At 34.9% G+C, this 19,578-nt stretch overlaps 1 protein-coding gene across 1 annotated transcript; it reads right to left on the bottom strand.

Moving 5' to 3' along the window:
* Positions 1 to 11,401: 11,401 nt before the first annotated feature.
* On the bottom strand, positions 11,402 to 17,339 carry LOC123870304. The gene is made up of 2 exons (XM_045913543.1): positions 17,152 to 17,339; positions 11,402 to 12,409 (listed from the first exon to the last, which is right to left on the bottom strand). Exon 2 carries the CDS (start codon positions 12,390 to 12,392, stop codon positions 11,502 to 11,504), a length of 891 nt encoding a protein of 296 aa, XP_045769499.1. The 5' UTR covers positions 12,393 to 12,409; positions 17,152 to 17,339; the 3' UTR covers positions 11,402 to 11,501.
* Positions 17,340 to 19,578: the final 2,239 nt, after the last annotated feature.

Raw genomic sequence — 19,578 nt, 5'->3', positions numbered from 1 at the left:
GATGATGCCCGAGATTTGAAAATCCCGTGGAAACTCTTTCATTTTTAGGGTTTCGTACCTCAAAAGGAAAAAAGCAACCCTTATAATCGTTTGATCAGTGAAAACCCATAGGGTATTTCCCGTTGACCTAGTCATGTTTGGCAGGTAGATAGGTCTTGTAAAGGAAAAATCTTTAAACCGAGGGTTTGTAGTTAAACCACAAAAAAAAACCGGCAAAGTGCGAGTCAGACTCGCGCACTGAGAGTTCCGTATTCGGGTATTATTTCCAACATTTGGCACGATAAATCAAAAACTATTAAGTATGCATAAAAATAAATAAAAATCTGTTTTAAAATGTACAGGTAAAGTTCTTTCATACGATACCCCACTTGGTATAGTTTTCTTACTTTGAAAATTTAATCACTTTTTAATTTTTTTTAATGATATGACCAGGCGGTTTTCGGATTTATTCCTTTACTTGTACTGTAAGACCTGCCAAATTTTATGATTCTAGGGCAACGGGAAGTACCCTATAGGTTTTCTTGACAGACACGACGAACGGACGGACAGACAGACAGACAGACAGACTGACAGACAGACGGACAGACAGACAGACAACAAAGTGATCCTATAAGGGTTCCATTTTTCCTTTTGAGGTACGGAACCCTAAAAATTAAGTGTGTTCACAAAACAGCGAAGTATACTAAAGTGTCAAGTAGGACGTAAGACAACATTTCGTAGCACTGTCGTACATAAATGACAGTACAGTCCCTGCAATATCTCACAGGCTTCTCGGAAAGTTCGGCAACAGATGTACACTTGTATACGAACTTCTTAATTGAATCGCCAACTTGTAACGTGTGTTCCTCCAGCAATATTGCCGTGGCCGATAATTGGACGAATTAATGCCGAATTATTGGTGAATTTAACTCGTCATTTTGCTGTTTATAGCTGTTTTTAACCTCCGACCCAAAAAGAGAGGCGTTATAAGTTTGACGTGTGTATTATATCTGTGTGTCTTATATTGGTATCGAATAAACGAATGAACCAATTTTAATTTAGTTTTTTGTTTTTTGGCTTGATCGAGAGTGTTATATAATTGAAGAAAATCGGTTCAACCGTTTGAAAGTTATCAGCTCTTTTCTAGGTTCTTATAGAGGTTTTTGTGTCGGGGGTTTTTTAAATTTTGAGTTATATTTATACTATTAAGTAGGCCGAAACAATTGCATGCCTTATGAGTTCTCTATAATATTCTCAAAGGTGTGTGAAGTCTTCCAATCCCCGGTTGGCATATGTCTATGACCAATGACTATGATCAATTTCTTTTCATTGTGAGAGGAGACCAATGCTCAGTAGTGGGCCAATGATGGGTTGATCATGATGAATCGTTTACTTTCGTTCTGAAAAAAATAACATAAAACGCCATTAATACCGAAGCCTATTTTAGCTTAGTAAGGATTATCCATACCTATTAGTCTTACTAATATTATAAATGTGAATGTGTGTCTGTCTGTAATATTATCTATTACATTTTCAAATCAATTTTGATGTTTGTTTGTACAGACAAAGCTGGCATCTCGGACATGGGCATAGGCTTATAAAGGGCATAGCTCATTAGAGCCACACTGCACCCGACCTGCACCGCCTCGATTCGCGTGGTTAGTACATATGAGTAGATAACCACATGAATAGATATCTTTCTTTATATGGACTTCTATGGGCATACGCTCACTTCATCAACTCCGCTGACATTATTATAGAGCTATGTTAATAAACATATTACTGTCTGTAAAAGGCCCTATCTTGACTATTCGAGTGTTAATTTTGTCACCAAGTTACCTGTAAAAGTGACTTCGCACTCAAACCCCTACAAGCTTCTAGAAAAGTTCGACGACAGATGTACAGTCCTGTACAAACTCCCTAATTGAATTGCCAAGTTGGAACATACCTATGTTTCCTTGAGACTTTTATCTCAGTTCTCGGCGCCTACTCACTTGTAGAACTCTAGTCATTGACACAATCTCTATCTGAACCTGAGTAACGAATCAATCCTATTTGAAATCTGTCGATAAGCTACACAGCTATGTAGTTACTTGTTAAAAAATTGTATGGTCTTTTTTGACAACTAACATTGTTGCTAAGTAACTTATCGATAAATTACAAATACATTGATTATAATTTTGGTGGTAATTCAGTGAACAATGAACAAGAATTGGAATTCGGTGAGTAATAAATTAATTACAATCGAATTAGACTAGGTTTCAATGTGCCGTTTTATTGATCTATTGCTTCAGAAGGCAGTTTGTAAGCCTAGATTTTAAATTCAAAATTTGGGCACACTAGAAAAGGCTCCTATAAATTAACATAGATAAGTATAGTTTCTTATTTCGGAGTGGTACCTTTAATTAAGAAGATTTATACCCCCTGAGCCATTTTTGAGCAATTTTTACGCGAAATTACGTTTTTAGAATTATTAGAATATGCAGTTCACTCCAGTTTCAAATACATTATTATCTATTAAACCAAAGTTAGCTGGGTGGTTACCTGGAAGACAGACTTCAAACTTAAAGCTCCTTGTATCGTACAAACCTGGGTAAGTTCGCTTGCAGATGTACAGTTCTAAGCGAACTTCTTAATTGAATTAATAACTTTGAATATGTGTTTCCTGGCTGTTTCCATGTCACTGGCATAATTTATTAAATTACTGACATTGTTAGTGAAGACAGCGCAGGTACCGCTCGACACTCCATTCCAGATTACTACTACTGGTACACCGGCCTGTCGGCACGTAATTTGTGATTGTGATTACACACAAATCTTGCATCTAAAATTATAGTTACCTGTTTTTATAGGTTGTTCAGTTTTCCCGAGATCCTTAGGCTCGTTAACGCACTGCATCCAATCCGAATCCAATAATTCTCGATCCAAAGTAGCCGTAGCCACTAGCATTTGTATATTGTATGCATTGAATTATAATGTATTGACGGGTTGCCCAGTAGATCTGAATTTTGCTTAACGGCTTCGCTAAACTAATGCAATGCAAAAAGAGTCTTAATATCTATTTGCAGTTAATATTATATACTTTTTACAGTTAACGATATTGCCTCGAAAGGTGATGGAAGGAAACACATTTTGTGGCACAAACACTATAGTATAATGTACCTAAGTGATATACAAAACATGTCTAGTTGCTGTGGCGTAAAATAGTGAGAGATCAATAAATCACGCATAGACTGAATAATCCAAAGAAAATCTAATTTCTGCTGGTGATCCCAAAAGATACAGTCTTATTCATAAAAATTTGTAGAAGCTTTATTAGCTTGTTATAAGCAAAGTTCTCAAAAACATGATTCATAAACGTTCAATAGTGCTAAAAGTGTTCAATAACGGCTCCATAACTTATAACAGGCTGAACCCTACTATAAACCCTTATTAAAGAACAAGATGGCCGCCGTCTTGTCTTAACAGCTGATAATTTGTTTGGAAGTGAGGTTATTTTGTTTTGGTTGATTCTAGTGTCATTGCATTGTAATTATTATTTGTACGTTATTTATTCTGGATTCGAGAGGCTGTGGTAATTAACTAGAGTTGCAAGTTTTAACTGCCATAAGATGCTAGGGACGGACGTCGTGAAGTAGGTACCTAAAAGTTTCTAACTAATTTCGAAGTTTCTTTTCATGTAATCATTCTTTTACATAGGTATGTGATTTCTTCTAACGTAAGAAATATGGCGGTGATGCAGCTCAGTACCTAACTACATAAACCGAGAAGGATTTGGGTAAAAAAAGGGCTGGCTCATTTTTTGCGCAACGGATCAGCGTGGCTGTCAAGCGTGGAAATGCAGCCAGTATTCTTGGCACCATTCCACACGGGCATGATTTGTATAGTAATTAGATAAAGCTAGCTTTAAGTTTTATTGTAATATTTTCAATTTAAAAAAAAAGGATTTTATTCCATGATTGTCCAGGTACTGTATCTAAATTCTAATACATACTTTTACCTAATACATCTTTTTTTTTTTAAATAGTATAATAAAATCTAACGCTAATTTCTAAATTCCTTCCTGTTTCCATTTTTATAATTAAATAAATCGGAACAAAACTCCGAACGATAATACCTAACTATCCTCCAGAACTCAGACAATTGACCGAAATTCGAAAACAAATGTCACACCTGCGTCACTTTTCTGTGTAGAGCCCAGTTTTTTTGCAATTTTGTCTATGAATTCATCAGAACGACAACATAACAAAGCGAAACTAGCCTATAGCGAGAATTTAGTTGTGAGAGGTTTATTGAACCTTTATGAATAAAGAAAGTTATGAAACGTTTAATAGGCCTAATGAGCATTTTAGCTAATGAACGTTTTAAACCTATATTAAGGGATTTTTTTGAATAAGACTGATAATCTATATCTATACTAATAAATAAAATTGAAGTGTCGTGTCTGTTTGAACGGGCTAATCTTCGGAATGGCTAAACCTATTTTGACGGGACTTTCACAGACAAGTAGAGAATTAACCCAGGAGTAACATAGGCTACTTTTTTAAACGACTTTGAAAAATGGAGGAGTTGTGTTTTTCTACCTATATACACTGATATCTCCGAGATTTCTGAACCGATTTGCGTATTTTTTTTAAAGTTAAGGGAATTTTGCCACATTGTTCCATAAAAAATTTGGATTCCAACTCCTCAATCCTGATGCTGCAGGGGATCTGACCAATCCACGCGGGCGAAGCTGCGGGCATCATCTAGTCTGAGCATAAAATAAAACTTTACAAGTACCTATTACATTAGTGTAATAAAACAAGTAAAGTAAGAAGTAAGAACACAACACAATTTCTAAACGGGCGTCGATAATTCGACTCTAGGGATATCAGTACAATCATAAAACTTTTTGTATTGTCATATCAAATGGGTCTTTTACGACTCCGTGAAAGCCTCTGTTTTTACGTCTGATAGTGTTCTAAAAGACATCACAAAGTCACTGGAGACCTGTTTTATAAACGAAGTAATATTATTTAGATGAGATATAAAAAGGGTGAAATAAGAAGCTAGACTTTTCTCGTAAAATGTCTATATTTTGTGACGCTTTTACTTGTGATTTCGACAGCATTCATATCGAAGCACAAAACTTTCTTGTCTCTATAAAGTCTTGGTTCCAAGTTTTAATGAAATAGCAAGATAACCCTATAATATATACAGACAAATTTACTGCTGTCGCTTTCACAAGTTTATAAGTATCATGTTTTTAGATTAGACTAGGTACCTACTCAGAAGAAGGTAACTTAAGTGTTCAAGTTCGCTATACTGTGAGTAATAAAAGTGTATGTAAAACATGTTTTGCAACAATAATATATTCCCAGTGTAAAAGTCATACTAATTTATTCTTCTTTGTTTTAAGTTAGAACAAAGGAATATAGTTTTTTTTAAAGAATATTAGCCATGCTAATACTCCCTTTTCCCCTCCAACTAAGCGTAAAGCTTGTGCCAGGAGTGGGTACGACAATAGTGCAACGGGTGGGGTTTGAACCGCCGACCTTTCGGAATTCAGTCCGCTCCTCAACCGTTGAGCTATCGAGGCTCTTAAAAGTTTGCTATGTGAGTAATAAAAGTGTATGTAAAACATGTTTTGCAACAATAAAATATTCCAAGTGCAAAAGTCATGCTAATTTATTCTTGTTTGTTTTAAATGGTAATAATAAAATCTTGTTCCGCCCACAAACTCAATCTTTATTATATTAATAATTATAATTTAATGTTTACAAGAAGACATACTTTTTACGACAATCATGTGGAACGAAACATCGAATCTCGAATATCGAATGACAGAAAAACATCCTACAAAAATAGTTTCTTAAGTTTTTCTTGATGTAATGAGATTACATATATTATGTTCCAATACGCGCCCTTAATCCATTACATCGCAACTGACATAGTATGCCCTTAACTTATTACAGTGTAATATAAACACGCCCTTACATCGCGCCCTCAATCTATTACATTGTAATATAAACACGCCTTTACAATTTTCTGTCAATCAGATTAAAGAAATAAAACTGTCGAAAATATTTGATTACAAAATAAATTAAACTATAAACCAGTTCTACGGCAAGCTCATAATATTCCAATTACAATATTATGCCCTATGCCCCCTTAATCAAATATCTTCAGACATAACTCTGCTAAAAAATGTTTCATTTTAGGACCATGTAAACATTTTGTTAAAATATCTGCCACCATTTTTTCAGTTGGCATATATTCAATTTTAACTAAATTATTTGCTATAGCCTCTCTTATATAATGATACTTAATATCAATATGCTTAGTTCTGTTGTGATTCATCTTATTGTTTGCTATTTTATGACAAGATTGATTGTCATTATACACCACAACTGGACTAATTAAACAATCATCATTTACTAAGAGGAACTCACCTAGCAAATTACGTAGGTATACCGCCTCCTTAGACGCTTGACATAGACCTACATACTCTGATTCTGTAGAAGACAACGAAACACATTGCTGTTTTCTACTTTCCCATGTTATTAAATTAAGACCTAGTTTAAAAATTAAACCAGTGAATGACTTCCTGTCATATGCACCGCCCCAGTCTGCATCTACATAACCACGTAAAATAACTTTATCAGATTTTACAAACTTTAAACATAGTTTAGACGTTCCTTTCAAGTAACGCAGTACTCTTTGGGCAGCTTTGTAGTGTAATTCATTATGAGCAGAATTGAATTGCGACAAAACACTCAAAGCATGTGCAATATCAGGTCTTGTATTAACTGCTAAATAATTTAGACACCCTATCAAGTTTTGGTACGGCAAATGACTCGTATCTGCTTGTGACGCCTCTTCTAACTTAAGCCCAACCTCCATTGGAGTTGATGCAGGCTTACAATCTGATAACCCAAATTCATCCAAAATATTCAGAATGTACTGTTCCTGATCGAGAAATATTGCACCATTTTCCCTTCTCAGTCGCATTCCTAAAACATGCCTAGCCGGACCTAAATCTTTTAATTTAAATCTATCGAGAAGACCTATTTTTAAATTATGCTTCTCCTCTTTACTATTTCCGAAAACAAATATATCATCTACATATATTACAACAATAATTCTCTTATTGTTACCCGAGCTTTTGTTATACATACATGGCTCTATTTTCGACTGTACAAAACCTAAATCTAACATTGTCCTATCTAATTCGTTAAACCACGCATTCGAAGCTTGCTTCAGGCCATACAAGGACCTTTGCAATTTACATACCATGGTTTCTTGACCTTTGACAACTGCACCTTTTGGCTGTAGCATGTAAATATCTTCCTTTAACTTACCATACAAAAACGCAGTATTTACATCCCATTGATCAATAAACCAATCGTATTCAGCAGCTAGTGAGAACAATAGCCGCAAAGTGGAGCTTCGAACTACAGGTGAATACGTTTCGTTATAATCTACACCACGTACCTGTGTAAAGCCTTTCGCTACTAGCCTAGCCTTATATTTTATAATATTTCCATCGCTATCTTTTTTAATCCTAAAAACCCACTTGCAATGAATCGGCTTTTTGTCCTTTGGTAATTGAACTAACTTCCATGTTTCGTTTTCCTTTAGTGACCAAATCTCTTCATCTATAGCTTTTTGCCATAAATCCCCATCTGGTCTCGCTAAAGCCTCCTCAATGGTTAAAGGATCGCCGTTAATATCTGCAATGGCATTACATATGCAATTATTTACATCTGGTTGCTTACGTGATCTAAGATTATAACGTGGTTCAACCCTTTCCACAACGTTTTTGGCCTCGTCTTGATTATTAACCATTTCTACATTGTTTTCAGTTTCATTGTTATTATCAACTGTCTCAACAATAGTTTCAACTTTATTCCTTATTTTGTTTACGTCCTTATTTTCAATCTCTTTAAGATTGTCATTTGGCACAGACTCTTTTTGTCCCTCATCCAGATATATAGGAACAACTGTGTTCTTCGTTTCTATGTCATTAACACCAGGAAAAGTATTCTCTAAAAATTTAACATCTCTATATACATGAACGGTACTTGTCTTTGGATCCATCAACCGATAACCCTTAGTGTTACTAGGATATCCAACAAAAATCATTGGTACTGTTTTGCTATCCAATTTTTGTCTCTTTTGTTTCGGTTTCAATCCATATGCTAAACAGCCAAACACCTTAAGATGACTTAGATCAACTCTCTTCCCTGTCCATAATTCCTCCGGAACACCATCTTTTACGGCCTTAGTAGGGCTTCTATTTTTTAAATATACAACAGTATTTACAGCTTCTGCCCAATACTTCTTATTTAAATTAGCTTCACATAACAATGCTCTTGCTTTTTCTATAATCGATCTATTTGCCCTCTCAGCAACACCATTTTGTTCAGGTGTGTACGGGACCGTCGTCTGATGCTTAATACCTTCAGAGCTAAAAAATTTATTAAACAATCGATTACAGTACTCCGACCCATTGTCAGACCTTAAACATTTAATTGATTTGTTCATCTCTTTCTCTACTTCCGCCTTATACTCACGAAATTTCTCGAAAGTTTGACTTTTATTTTGCAGAAAATATACATGTGTTTTCCGAGTAAAGTCATCGATAAACAGTAACATGTATCTTGAACCACTAAACGATGGCTCTTCCATCGGACCGCAAATATCGCTATGCACTATTTCCAAGATATCCCGTGCTCTAGTACCTTTGTTCTTAAAAGGACTCCTACACGTCTTCCCTTCAATGCATGGTATACATGGTTCAATTAAATCATTTTGTTTAAATTCCATTCCATTCACAAGATTTTTCAAATTATCCATATATTTTCTACTCAAATGTGCTAACCTTCTATGCCAAAGATTTGATAAATTTTGACTTGACAATGTCACGTTCAATGACATGTTATGATTTTCTTTTAATTTGAAAATTCCACCAACATCCTGACATTTGACAATTTCTTTATCCTCTTTCGTTATGATACAACCTTTTTTGTTAAAATTCACAACGTAATCTTTTTCAGCTAGCTTGCTCACAGAAATTAAATTCATGGACAATTCGGGAACGTGCAAAACATTATCCAATACAAGTTCTGTATTTGCATTGATCTTCACATTAGCACTCCCTTTACCTTGGATCGACAATTCTTCCCCATTTGCCACTCTTATTTTCTTATCCGCCTGTTTTTTATATTTGGATAAATTATGTACATCGTGGGTCATATGGTGCGAACATCCACTGTCAATATACCAACTCTTCGTTTTAACTGGCTTCTTGTCTACAGTATTCATGCAAATCGACGCAAAATTATTTACTGTTCTAATCTGCTTCTTTTCTTTGCATTCTGATGCTTTGTGATCTGGTTCATGACACCTAAAGCATTTAAAGACTTTCGACTTATTTACCTTCGAATAACTATTTGATTTCGATTTATGGGAAATCATATTCGATTTATTCGCCATCAAAACATTCGACGATGTAATCCTACTTGACTCATCTCGTTGTCTATTCGCCTCTTGTATCAATTTGGTTTTAATTTGCTCAAGGCTCAGTTTTTGTCCACTGTTGTCTACAGCCATTATAAGGGGATTATATACTTCACTCAACCCGCTCAGCATAATAGACACTATCCAGTCATCATCAATTGGAGCATCGATGTCATGCAACTGATTACACAAAAACATTATTTCGGAGATGTACTTCTCCATAGACTCGAAGTTTTCAAGTTTACATTGCCAGAGTTTTCGTTGTAACGTAATTCGTCTTCCCCAACCCTTGTCTTCGTAAGCTGTGCATAAACAATCCCAGACCTCTTTTGCAGTCCTTGCTCTATACACATGCGTGAAGCAATCGGGTTCAAGTAAAAGGCAAAGCGTTGCTTTTACTTTTGTGTCCACTTCTACCAGGTTTTCTTTTTGTTTACTCGTTTGACCTTCATTTGCTACGACCCACCACCAGCCTTTAAATTCAAGATAGTTCTTTACCTTAAATTTCCAATTGGCAAAGTTTTCTGTGCCTTTCAACTTCTCGATGTGGCCGCACAAACCAGAATCAGACTGATGTCTTTCTTCCATCGTCATACGAACAAAATATTTGACCCGATAATACTGAACTTTTCACTTTAGATTGAGTTTCAGGGCTCCCAGTTTTGCATGCAAGGGGACCATAACCAAATGGTAATAATCAAAATCTTGTTCCGCCCACAAACTCAATCTTTATTATATTAATAATTATAATTTAATGTTTACAAGAAGACATACTTTTTACGACAATCATGTGGAACGAAACATCGAATCTCGAATATCGAATGACAGAAAAACATCCTACAAAAATAGTTTCTTAAGTTTTTCTTGATGTAATGAGATTACATATATTATGTTCCAATAGTTTTAAGTTAGAACAAAGGAAGATAGTATTATCAGTAGTAAGGATAGAATGTACCTATTAGGAGAGGTATAACGCATATAACTGAGAAGGCTGCTTCGGTAGTGGAGCGGTGCGAGGGAGACATTTGTATCAAGTTGACGAATCATTAAGCTCTCGCGTCAGGTCATCGCATCTCTCCCGCACCGCTCCACTAACGCAAGAACCTACTCAATTAGATATATGCGTTATGCCTATAGATCCATCCATCCATCAGCCTGTATGCGTCCACTGCTGGACACAGGCCTTTCTAAGAGCGCGCCACCAAATACAGTCTTCCGCCTTCCTTATCCACCTGCTCCTTGCTACCTTCTTCAGGTCATCGGTCCAGCGGGCTGAAGGTCATCCCACACTGCGCTTACCAGTACGCGGTCTCCACTCCAGAACACGTCTGCCCCACCGGCCGTCGGTATAGGTACATACGTTGATGTAATAAAAACCGACCAAATGCGAGTCAGACTCGCGCACCAAGGGTTCCGTACTCGGGTATTTTTTTCGCTATAAAACCTACCTACCTGCCAAACATGATTCTAGCTCAACGGGAAGTACTCTATAGGTTTTCTTGACAGACGCGCCAGACGGACAGACGGACAGACAGACAGACAAAAAAGTGATCATATAAGCGTTCCGTTTTTCCTTTTAAAGTACGGAACCCTAATAATGCTCTCTTGGCCGAATTTCAAACGTCAACGGAGACTAACCAACTACGCCGAAGATAATCTATGGTGCACACTCACTATTCCCTCATTCGCACAGAACGGCAATCTGACATGACCGGAGACAGATCAGGCGCAGAATTAACGGCTTAAAGCAGCAACGAAGCACGGGGGAGTAGCACTGGAGGTGATACTCCCCCGTGCTTCGTAGCATTCATCTCAACTCTCTCAAATACTCAATTTTTATCTAATCTGGGTCGGGAACCCGGCATCCGTAGCCTAATAAGCTCATTAAAAGGTATCTAAATAGGCAATAAAAATACACTTCCATTTAATGAACTGTATTTAATTAAATATTCAATCAAATTGAACTTACAACATAAGTAGAAATTAGTTAATAAATATCAGTACAGTTAGACATTATTTTAATCAACAATATTGACTTTGACTTGTTCCAACAATTTCGATTTCGTTCTATTTATTTTCTTATACTTAGGATTAGCTTTAACAGATCGTCTAATACTGCTTCTGGTCATGACTCTATCGAATATTTCTTCACTGGTATCCTCGCTTCCATCGTCAGAGAAATGGTTGTTCATACTGTCGTTCATTTTCTTAGGTCTTAGTAAAACAGGTTCTGCTGTGTCATCCGAAAACAGACTATCTTCGCATGTCCTGTCATCATCGCTCGTAACTTTCTCGTTACTGAACTGACGCACTAATACCCTCGTCTCTGCACATGGTACTTCTAAGTTCTTTTTCTTCTCTTCTTTCTTCTTAGCACCTTCTCGGTTACTTGGTTTATATTTCATGGGTGAAAAGTCAACTCTGCGTAGGAAACTAATGGGATCCGCAAATCGTCTGCTATACTTTCTTGTTGCTTTTGTTTCAGTCTTTTCTGGTTCTGGTTTATCTATGCTATCGTCATTTTCCATGGCAACACCGGAGTCAGAATTCGATTCGACGTTAATAGTAATCTCTGGTGCAGTGCAATCTTCTTTCAACTTTAACTTTTGATTAAGTTCATCGATTATTTCTTGCTGTTTTTGGATTATTTCATCCTTTTGCGCTAACTGTTTTTTTACTGCTTCTGTTCTTAGAGCTAGGTTAAGTTCATACTTTTGTAGTTCAATAGATAGATATTCAAGTTCTTTTGTTCTATTCTGTTCCAATTTCTTTATGATTTCTGATTGTTTTATGTGTGTTTCCTTCATTTTGGCAATTTCCTTTTTATGTGAAAGTTTTAAGAATGCGATTATATTCAAAGCTTCCTGCAATGTTGTTGGCTGCATCTCTTCCTTAACCCTATTTGACATTTTCTTTTCTTTTAGATCTGTAACAAGAGAAAAAGATCTTATTAAATAATTCAATACTCCTTAAATAAAAATACGAAATCTTATAAGACACTATAGCCTATTTCCATTCTTAAATCGATAGTTAAATAGCTTGGGATTGGTTATTGTAAATAATCAAGCGTTTAATGTCGTCTCAAGACTAAAATCATACAGTAAGAAGCGAGTAATTATGATTTTATTAATCAACAGCAGATTTGTCATAGTCATACTATAAAGTTAGCTCTTAGGTAGAGAATTGATTTGCGCTGGGTACGCGCAGCGGAGACCAACCCTTATAGCTCGTTCACACACGCTGCGTAAGCATAGACGTAGCCCATACCATTGCGTTGTAATGTATGGAACTGTATGAAACATGGCACACCGCTTGCGTAAAGCGTGCACGTATGCGTAACCCGGTGCGTTAGGGTCTTACGCGCGTCACTACGCACGGGTCACATGTACGTGCTGCATACGAAATTGGTGTGAATCGGCCTTTAATCTAAGATTTGACCTTTCACCAATGTCTTTCTCGGAATATAATAAGGCCTCGAAATGAATAATGATGCAGCCAATAGAACAAAAATTTTTTCGACGACGAACTTGACAACGTTGACATCGTTTAAATTTAAATAACATACCTAAGTATACTAAAAGCACTCGTATATTATGTATAGGTAAGTAAGGAAGAAATTAACTCGGAAGTTTTTATTAATGAGCAAAATGTACCGACAAGTCATGCAATTTATTTTTAATGGCTTTAAAATAGCTGGTGTCAATTTTAATGGCTTTTTAAGTAGCAAAAATCTGTTGTCAATTAACAAATTGTTCCGAGAAAACCACTGATTTGATTTTATACGTGTTGCAATATTTTTTTTGAACTAGTTCTTTACCGCAGTTTTGTTTAAGAATTAGGTTTAATACCTACTGCATTTTAATATTTGTACATTAACTCCTTAATCATTCAGAGGTGTGTGTGAAATCAATGTGATTATTTCTAATTTGATTAAAAATGCAAATATTATTTTGCAACACATCATTTGATTGCAAAAATCCAATTAAAACTTCAACATCAGCTTGTGAAATGTGAACCTGTTTTTTTCAACCATTATATTTTAATTAAACCATACACGAACACTATATTGTGAATATTTGAACCGTGACGAAGCATGATATATACTCGTATATACCTACGTATTTAAAATCGGTTCGATTTGGTTTTAGAAAAGCTATAAAAATAAAACTGAAAACAAAGCAATTTGAGTTTATTCTATTTTTAACCCCCGACCCAAAAAGAGGGGTGTTATAAGTTTGACGTGTGTATCTGTGTATCTGTGTCAAATTCAAATTCAAATTCAAATTCAAATTATTTTTATTCAATTAAACTTTTACAAGTGCTTTTGAATCGTCAAAATAATCTACCACTGGTTCGGAATGCTGTTCCTACCGAGAAGAACCAGCAAGAAACTCGGCGGTTGCTCTTTTCAAATGTACAATTTACAATAATATGCCATACTGTATACAAGCAATTGCAGCGCCGTATATTGCTGGAGCGAATCAAATCCAAGCTTTTTTGTCATTTACATAATCTTCGATTGTATAATAAGCTTTTTCCAGGAGCATACTTTTAATAGATTTTTTAAACTTGTGTAAAGGCAAGTCTAAAATTGATTGTGGAATTTTATTATAAAATATTACACTCATTCCCACAAACGATTTTCCCACTTTCCTGAGGCGGAGCGTAGGATATGCGAGCCTATTACGGTTTCTAGTTTGCCGGTCGTGGAAATCACCGATTTTTTTGTAACTATGAATGTTTTGTCGTACAAAAATTATATTAGCGTAAATATAATTAGCGTATATTGAGAAGCTACTGTAAGAATACCTATTTCCTTAAATTTCTCTCGTAGGGAATCGCGCGGTTTTAAATTATAGATTGCGCGTATTGCCCTTTTTTGTAATACGAAAATTTTTCTGTGTTGTGTGTCTGTGTATCTGTGTATCTGTGTATCTGTCTGTGGCATCGTAGCGCCTAAACGAATGAACCGATTTTAATTTAGTTTTTTTTTGTTTGAAAGGTGGCTTGATCGAGAGTGTTCTTAGCTATAATCTAAAAAAATTGGTCCAGCCGTTTAAGAGTTATCAGCTCTTTTCTAGTTTTCTTGTAGAAAAGAAGGTTAGATAACCGTTAGGTTCATAATATTATGTCAATAGACAAATGTCAAGCTGTCAAGATGGACGTTGCCTAAATACATAATTATTTATTTGAAAATGATGTTTTGGAAAACTCAAATACTTTGGATCGTCGTGGGTGTTATAAATTTTTAATTTACACTTGTTATCGTTAATGTTTCCATGTTTTGTTTCGTACAGTCATCATATATCTATTTATTTGATTGAGTTTGTTTGATCCCATTCTAGATAAATATAGGTACACTTTGTAATTTAAGTTTGTTTAGATTCTAGTTGCTACCTACTACGTAGCTACTTCGACGTTTTTAACCCACGACCCAAAAAGAGGAGTGTTATAAGTTTGACGTGTGTATCAGTGTATCTGTCTGTGGCATCGTAGCTCCTAAACTAATGAACCGATTTTAATTTAGTTTTTTTTTTGTTTGAAAGGTGGCTTGATCGAGAGTGTTCTTAGCTATAATCCAAGACAATCGGTTCAGCCATTTGTCTTTAACCTTTACTTTACGGGGGTGTTGTAAAATTTTAATTTACACTTGTAAATATATTATACTAGGCTTATTTCTCTAAATAACGTACCCTAATATATAAAATTTATAAAATAATTATTTACATTAGTATTAGATTTTAATAGCCTCTATTCTGTCTATAATGAGAAGTTCTATAAAACTGTCATGTTTAATATTTCATCAAATAAAGTTCTCCCCTTACATACAAAAACATTCGCTCGTTTCCACTAGTTCAATTATCGATTAACATTTTCATCAATGAATGTCTAGGTTTAACCGTTACATTCATCAGCCTTCTTTAATTCACATTCCCATCAGGTAGGTACCTACTACACGAGAAGTATATCCAACGAATTCCACGAATACCAACAATGTTTATATCGATCTAACCATGCACCGGTCGCATCGATATAATAATAGGGTATTGTTCTCACAAAATGACCTTTCCCAAACAAAACAGCTGATATTTTTGTTTCATATCCTCGATCCATTGTATTGTATCAGTTTGCAAGGTCTTTTTGTGTCATAAAACTAGTATTTTAAAAGGCTTAACAGGGCTCTCTCCGTCACTTACTCCATACAATCGTAGTTCCAATTTTATTTGAATATTAAGCAACCAAAGTCCATGAAATTTTGCAGACGTATTCTAGAAACTAATATTTGTGCCTGTGGTGTTTTAGATTTTTCTACAAATAGGTAGTTTTAAAATTACAGGGGCTCAAGGATTTGTATGTAAATTTTTGAGACCGCGTAACTTTGAAACCGAATATTATAACAGCAATCTGGAAAACCACAGGCATATATATTAGTTACTAGAATATGTCTGCATTTCATGGACTTTGGTTGCTTAATATTCAAATGAAATTGGAACTACGTTTGTATGGAGCGAGTGACGGAGAGACCCCTCTTAAAGGTATAATGTCAATTTAAAAGTAGGATCAATTCGATCCGCATTTTTTGTTTAATCTTTCGCATATTTTAATTATATCTGAGCCTATTTCAATCATTCTTTTGTTTGTTTTGGAATTATCCAGTGAAAAATTTTGCGAATTTTTGGGAATTATTTAACTTGTATTTGTAACTAACTTTGTTATTAACTAGCTGATGCCCGCGACTTCGTTCCCGAGGAGGGAGGTTTTTGAAAATCCCGTGAGAACTCATTGATTTTCCGGGATAAAAAGTAGCCTATGTGTTCATCCATCTATCTCCAATCCAAATTTCAGTCAGATCCGTCTAGTAGTTTTTGCGGTATTGAGTTACAAACGTCAAAACATCCACACTTTCACATTTATAATATTAGTAGGCAGGACGAATAAAATTAGGATTTAACACTACTTAGACGAAATATCAAATACCTATCATTAACACAGTTTTAATCGTTTTTACGATTAATTTACTAACAGAAACCATTAATTTACTAGCAGAAGGCTCTCAAAGTGTGATAATATTCTAACTTTATGTCCCTTGCAGTCTCATGAATAAATATTTATTTATTTATTAAAAAAATTATTACTTCAGGTAAGTATATAGTTCTACCTTTACCTACATAATACATATTAATATGCCTATTATATATTTTTTGATTAACTCATTACATTATATTGTTTATTATTTCCAAAAAATAGATGGGACTTATAAATCAAAAATTAAAATTAAGTATATACAAGTGTAAATTAAAAATTTATAACACCCCCGACAAGTGAAGGCATCTTGACAGCTTGACATAAATTTGTCAATTGACATAAATAATATTAAGAACCTAACGGTTATCTAACCTTCTTTTCTACAAGAAAACTAGAAAAGAGCTGATAACTCTTATACGGCTGAACCAATTTTTTTGGATCATAGCTAAGAACACCCTCGATCGAGCCACCTTTCAAACAAAAAAAAGTAAATTAAAATCGGTTCATTCGTTTAGGCGCTACGATGCCACAGACAGATACACAGATACACACGTCAAACTTATAACACCCCTCTTTTTAGGTCGGGGGTTAAAAATATGTACGCAAACTAAAATGTTATAGGTAAAGAAATACTATAGTTACCTAAATGTGAAGACCTCGCCAACAGCTCTCAACTAACTACTCAAGCACCGATATTGCAGTACTGTTTTTGGTACAATATAGATTTATCATAAACAAAACACAACGCACAACTTGACTGCTCGATTGATGAACACTGACTGAAAGAAAACAATAAATTGGCAAGAGGACTAATGATTCCCTTCATGCACCTCTACAAGTCATCTTTAGCTCTACACAATCATTTGCCAGGCGACATTGAACCTTATCGATCTAGCTATTAGGTTGAAAGTCTCTAATCCTCTATTGTGTGAGTCAGCCAGCCAGGGCAAGACTACCTGCGTTCCTAAGACCCACCAAACGGGTTCTGGACCAGTTTATAAATAGATTGTGGGAGAAAATGCACCGTTGTCTAATACCAGTACATGCAGGTAGGTTTTATGTAGTTACTTGGAACATGTACATAGTGAGCTTTTTAGGGTTTCGTAACCAAACGGTAAAAACGGAGCCCTATTGATATCACTCTGCTGTCTGTCTGTCCGGTCCGCGTGTCACAGGTCTCTAGCTCCTTGACGAAATGAGAAACAAACCTGTTTTGGTATTTGGTGTAAGACGTTTACCCAAACTGAAATATTGAATTAGGAATTCAATTAAATTGTTTTTCAAGGGGGCTCCCGTAGATGAAAAAGGAGCTGGAAAAAATTGTTTTCTTGTGGGAAACTCATTTTGTTGTTTCATTTCCTGTATTGCTTAGGTACAAATATTTTTTTTATCATCTCGTTTCAAAAGTAAGCCAAAATAAAATAAAAATACAAATATATTTTTAGGGTAGTTTTTATTTATTTTATTACAATTTAGCCTGCGATTCTCACCAGATACGGAACCCTAAAAAGGCAAATTTTTCAAATTTTTACTGTTTTTGTTTTACAGATTTTTTTACAAATTTATAGAAATTTCCAGAATTTGCTTAAAACTTTCATAGGTTTTAGCGTTAGAGAATTTATTTCACAATAGCGTAATAACAGAGCTTCTAATGTAGAATTAATTACGGCAAATTGCTTCTGTACCTGGAAGGTGTTAATGGGGAAATAATTACTCGCCGAAATTATACAATAAGTTATGTAACGTCATAACAACCATACTCCATACTAATATTATAAATGTCTGTCTGTATCTCTGTCGAGCGGGGAGTTGGGACGATGGGTGGTAAAAAGATAATCGATATTTAATCAGGGATAAAAAGTAGTTAGGTTAAAATCAAACAATAAGGATGAAGTCAAATCAGTGACTTTTCATCAAACGTCAAAACGCTCGCTTAGTAAGTAAGTGAGCTTGTATGAAATTCATACTGATGTTACGTTATAACCAATGACTTCTATGTATATATACTATAGTATACATAGTATACATTCTATAGTATACATAGAAGTCATTGGTTATAACATTTTGACGTCTTAATTAATAAATTGACGTAAGTTTTTAGTTAACAGGGCTCTCTCCGTCACTCGTTTCATACAATCGTAATTCCAATTTCATTTGAATGTTAAGCAACCAAAGTCCATGAATTTTGCAGACATATTCTAGAAACTAATATCTGTGTCCGTGGTGTTTTAGATTTTTCTAAAAATATGTAGTTTCAAAATTAAAGGGGCTCAAAGATTTGTATGAAAATTTTTAAGACCGCGTAACTTTGAAACCGAATATTTTAACAGAAATCTGGAAAACCACAGACATAGATATTAGTTTCTAGAATATGTCTGCAAAATTTCATGGACTTTGGTTGCTTAATATTCAAATGATATTGGAACTACGATTGTATGAAACGAGTGACGGAGAGAGCCCTCTTAAATCAATAATTTAAAACTAGCTCGGAAAAGAATTAATATTTCATCCATCTAAAATATGATGTTCATAATTCTCCGCAGAACCTTAAAAGAGCGAGGTCCGACTCGCACTTGTCCGGTTTTTTACACTATTGAAATAAGTACTAATTACTACTATCTCTACCTACCTACTATCTTTTCTACAAACAAGATCGTAAGCCTATAAACATTTCTAAGGAAACATTTTATAATCTCTAAAAACCCCGTTCATAAGACAACCTGTTTCTTTTGTTTTGAACTCTTGTCTTCGCGACAGTTTTGTCGTCGTTGTACAACGCGACAGACGCGCTCATTTTCAAAAGCTTATTTTTAATATTTTTTGAGAAACAGTTTATAGATACAATAAACTTGTAAGATTACGAAGGGATTAGGTACTTCTATTGTTCTATGTCTCTTATCTTTTTACGACATTTCGTCTTTTGTACAACAACGCGATTAACGCGTTTATAATCTTATTCTAAGAAATAATATATTTATATTCAGAAATATTATGGTATATGTAACCAGAAAAAAATGTTCCTTAATGTAAGCTCAAAAATAAGCTAAATAAATATGCTAGTAAAACATA

This window comes from Maniola jurtina, chromosome 12 (assembly GCF_905333055.1).
Source record: "Maniola jurtina chromosome 12, ilManJurt1.1, whole genome shotgun sequence".
NCBI classification, from domain to species: domain Eukaryota; kingdom Metazoa; phylum Arthropoda; class Insecta; order Lepidoptera; family Nymphalidae; genus Maniola; species Maniola jurtina.
The sequence above is the reverse complement of the archived record's forward strand: the minus strand, read 5'-3'. Positions and strand labels throughout refer to the sequence as shown.

Bases quoted from the DNA above. Each gene is read 5' to 3' on its own strand.
- LOC123870304 (XM_045913543.1), bottom strand. From the start codon at position 12,392: ATGTCAAATAGGGTTAAGGAAGAGATGCAGCCAACAACATTGCAGGAA.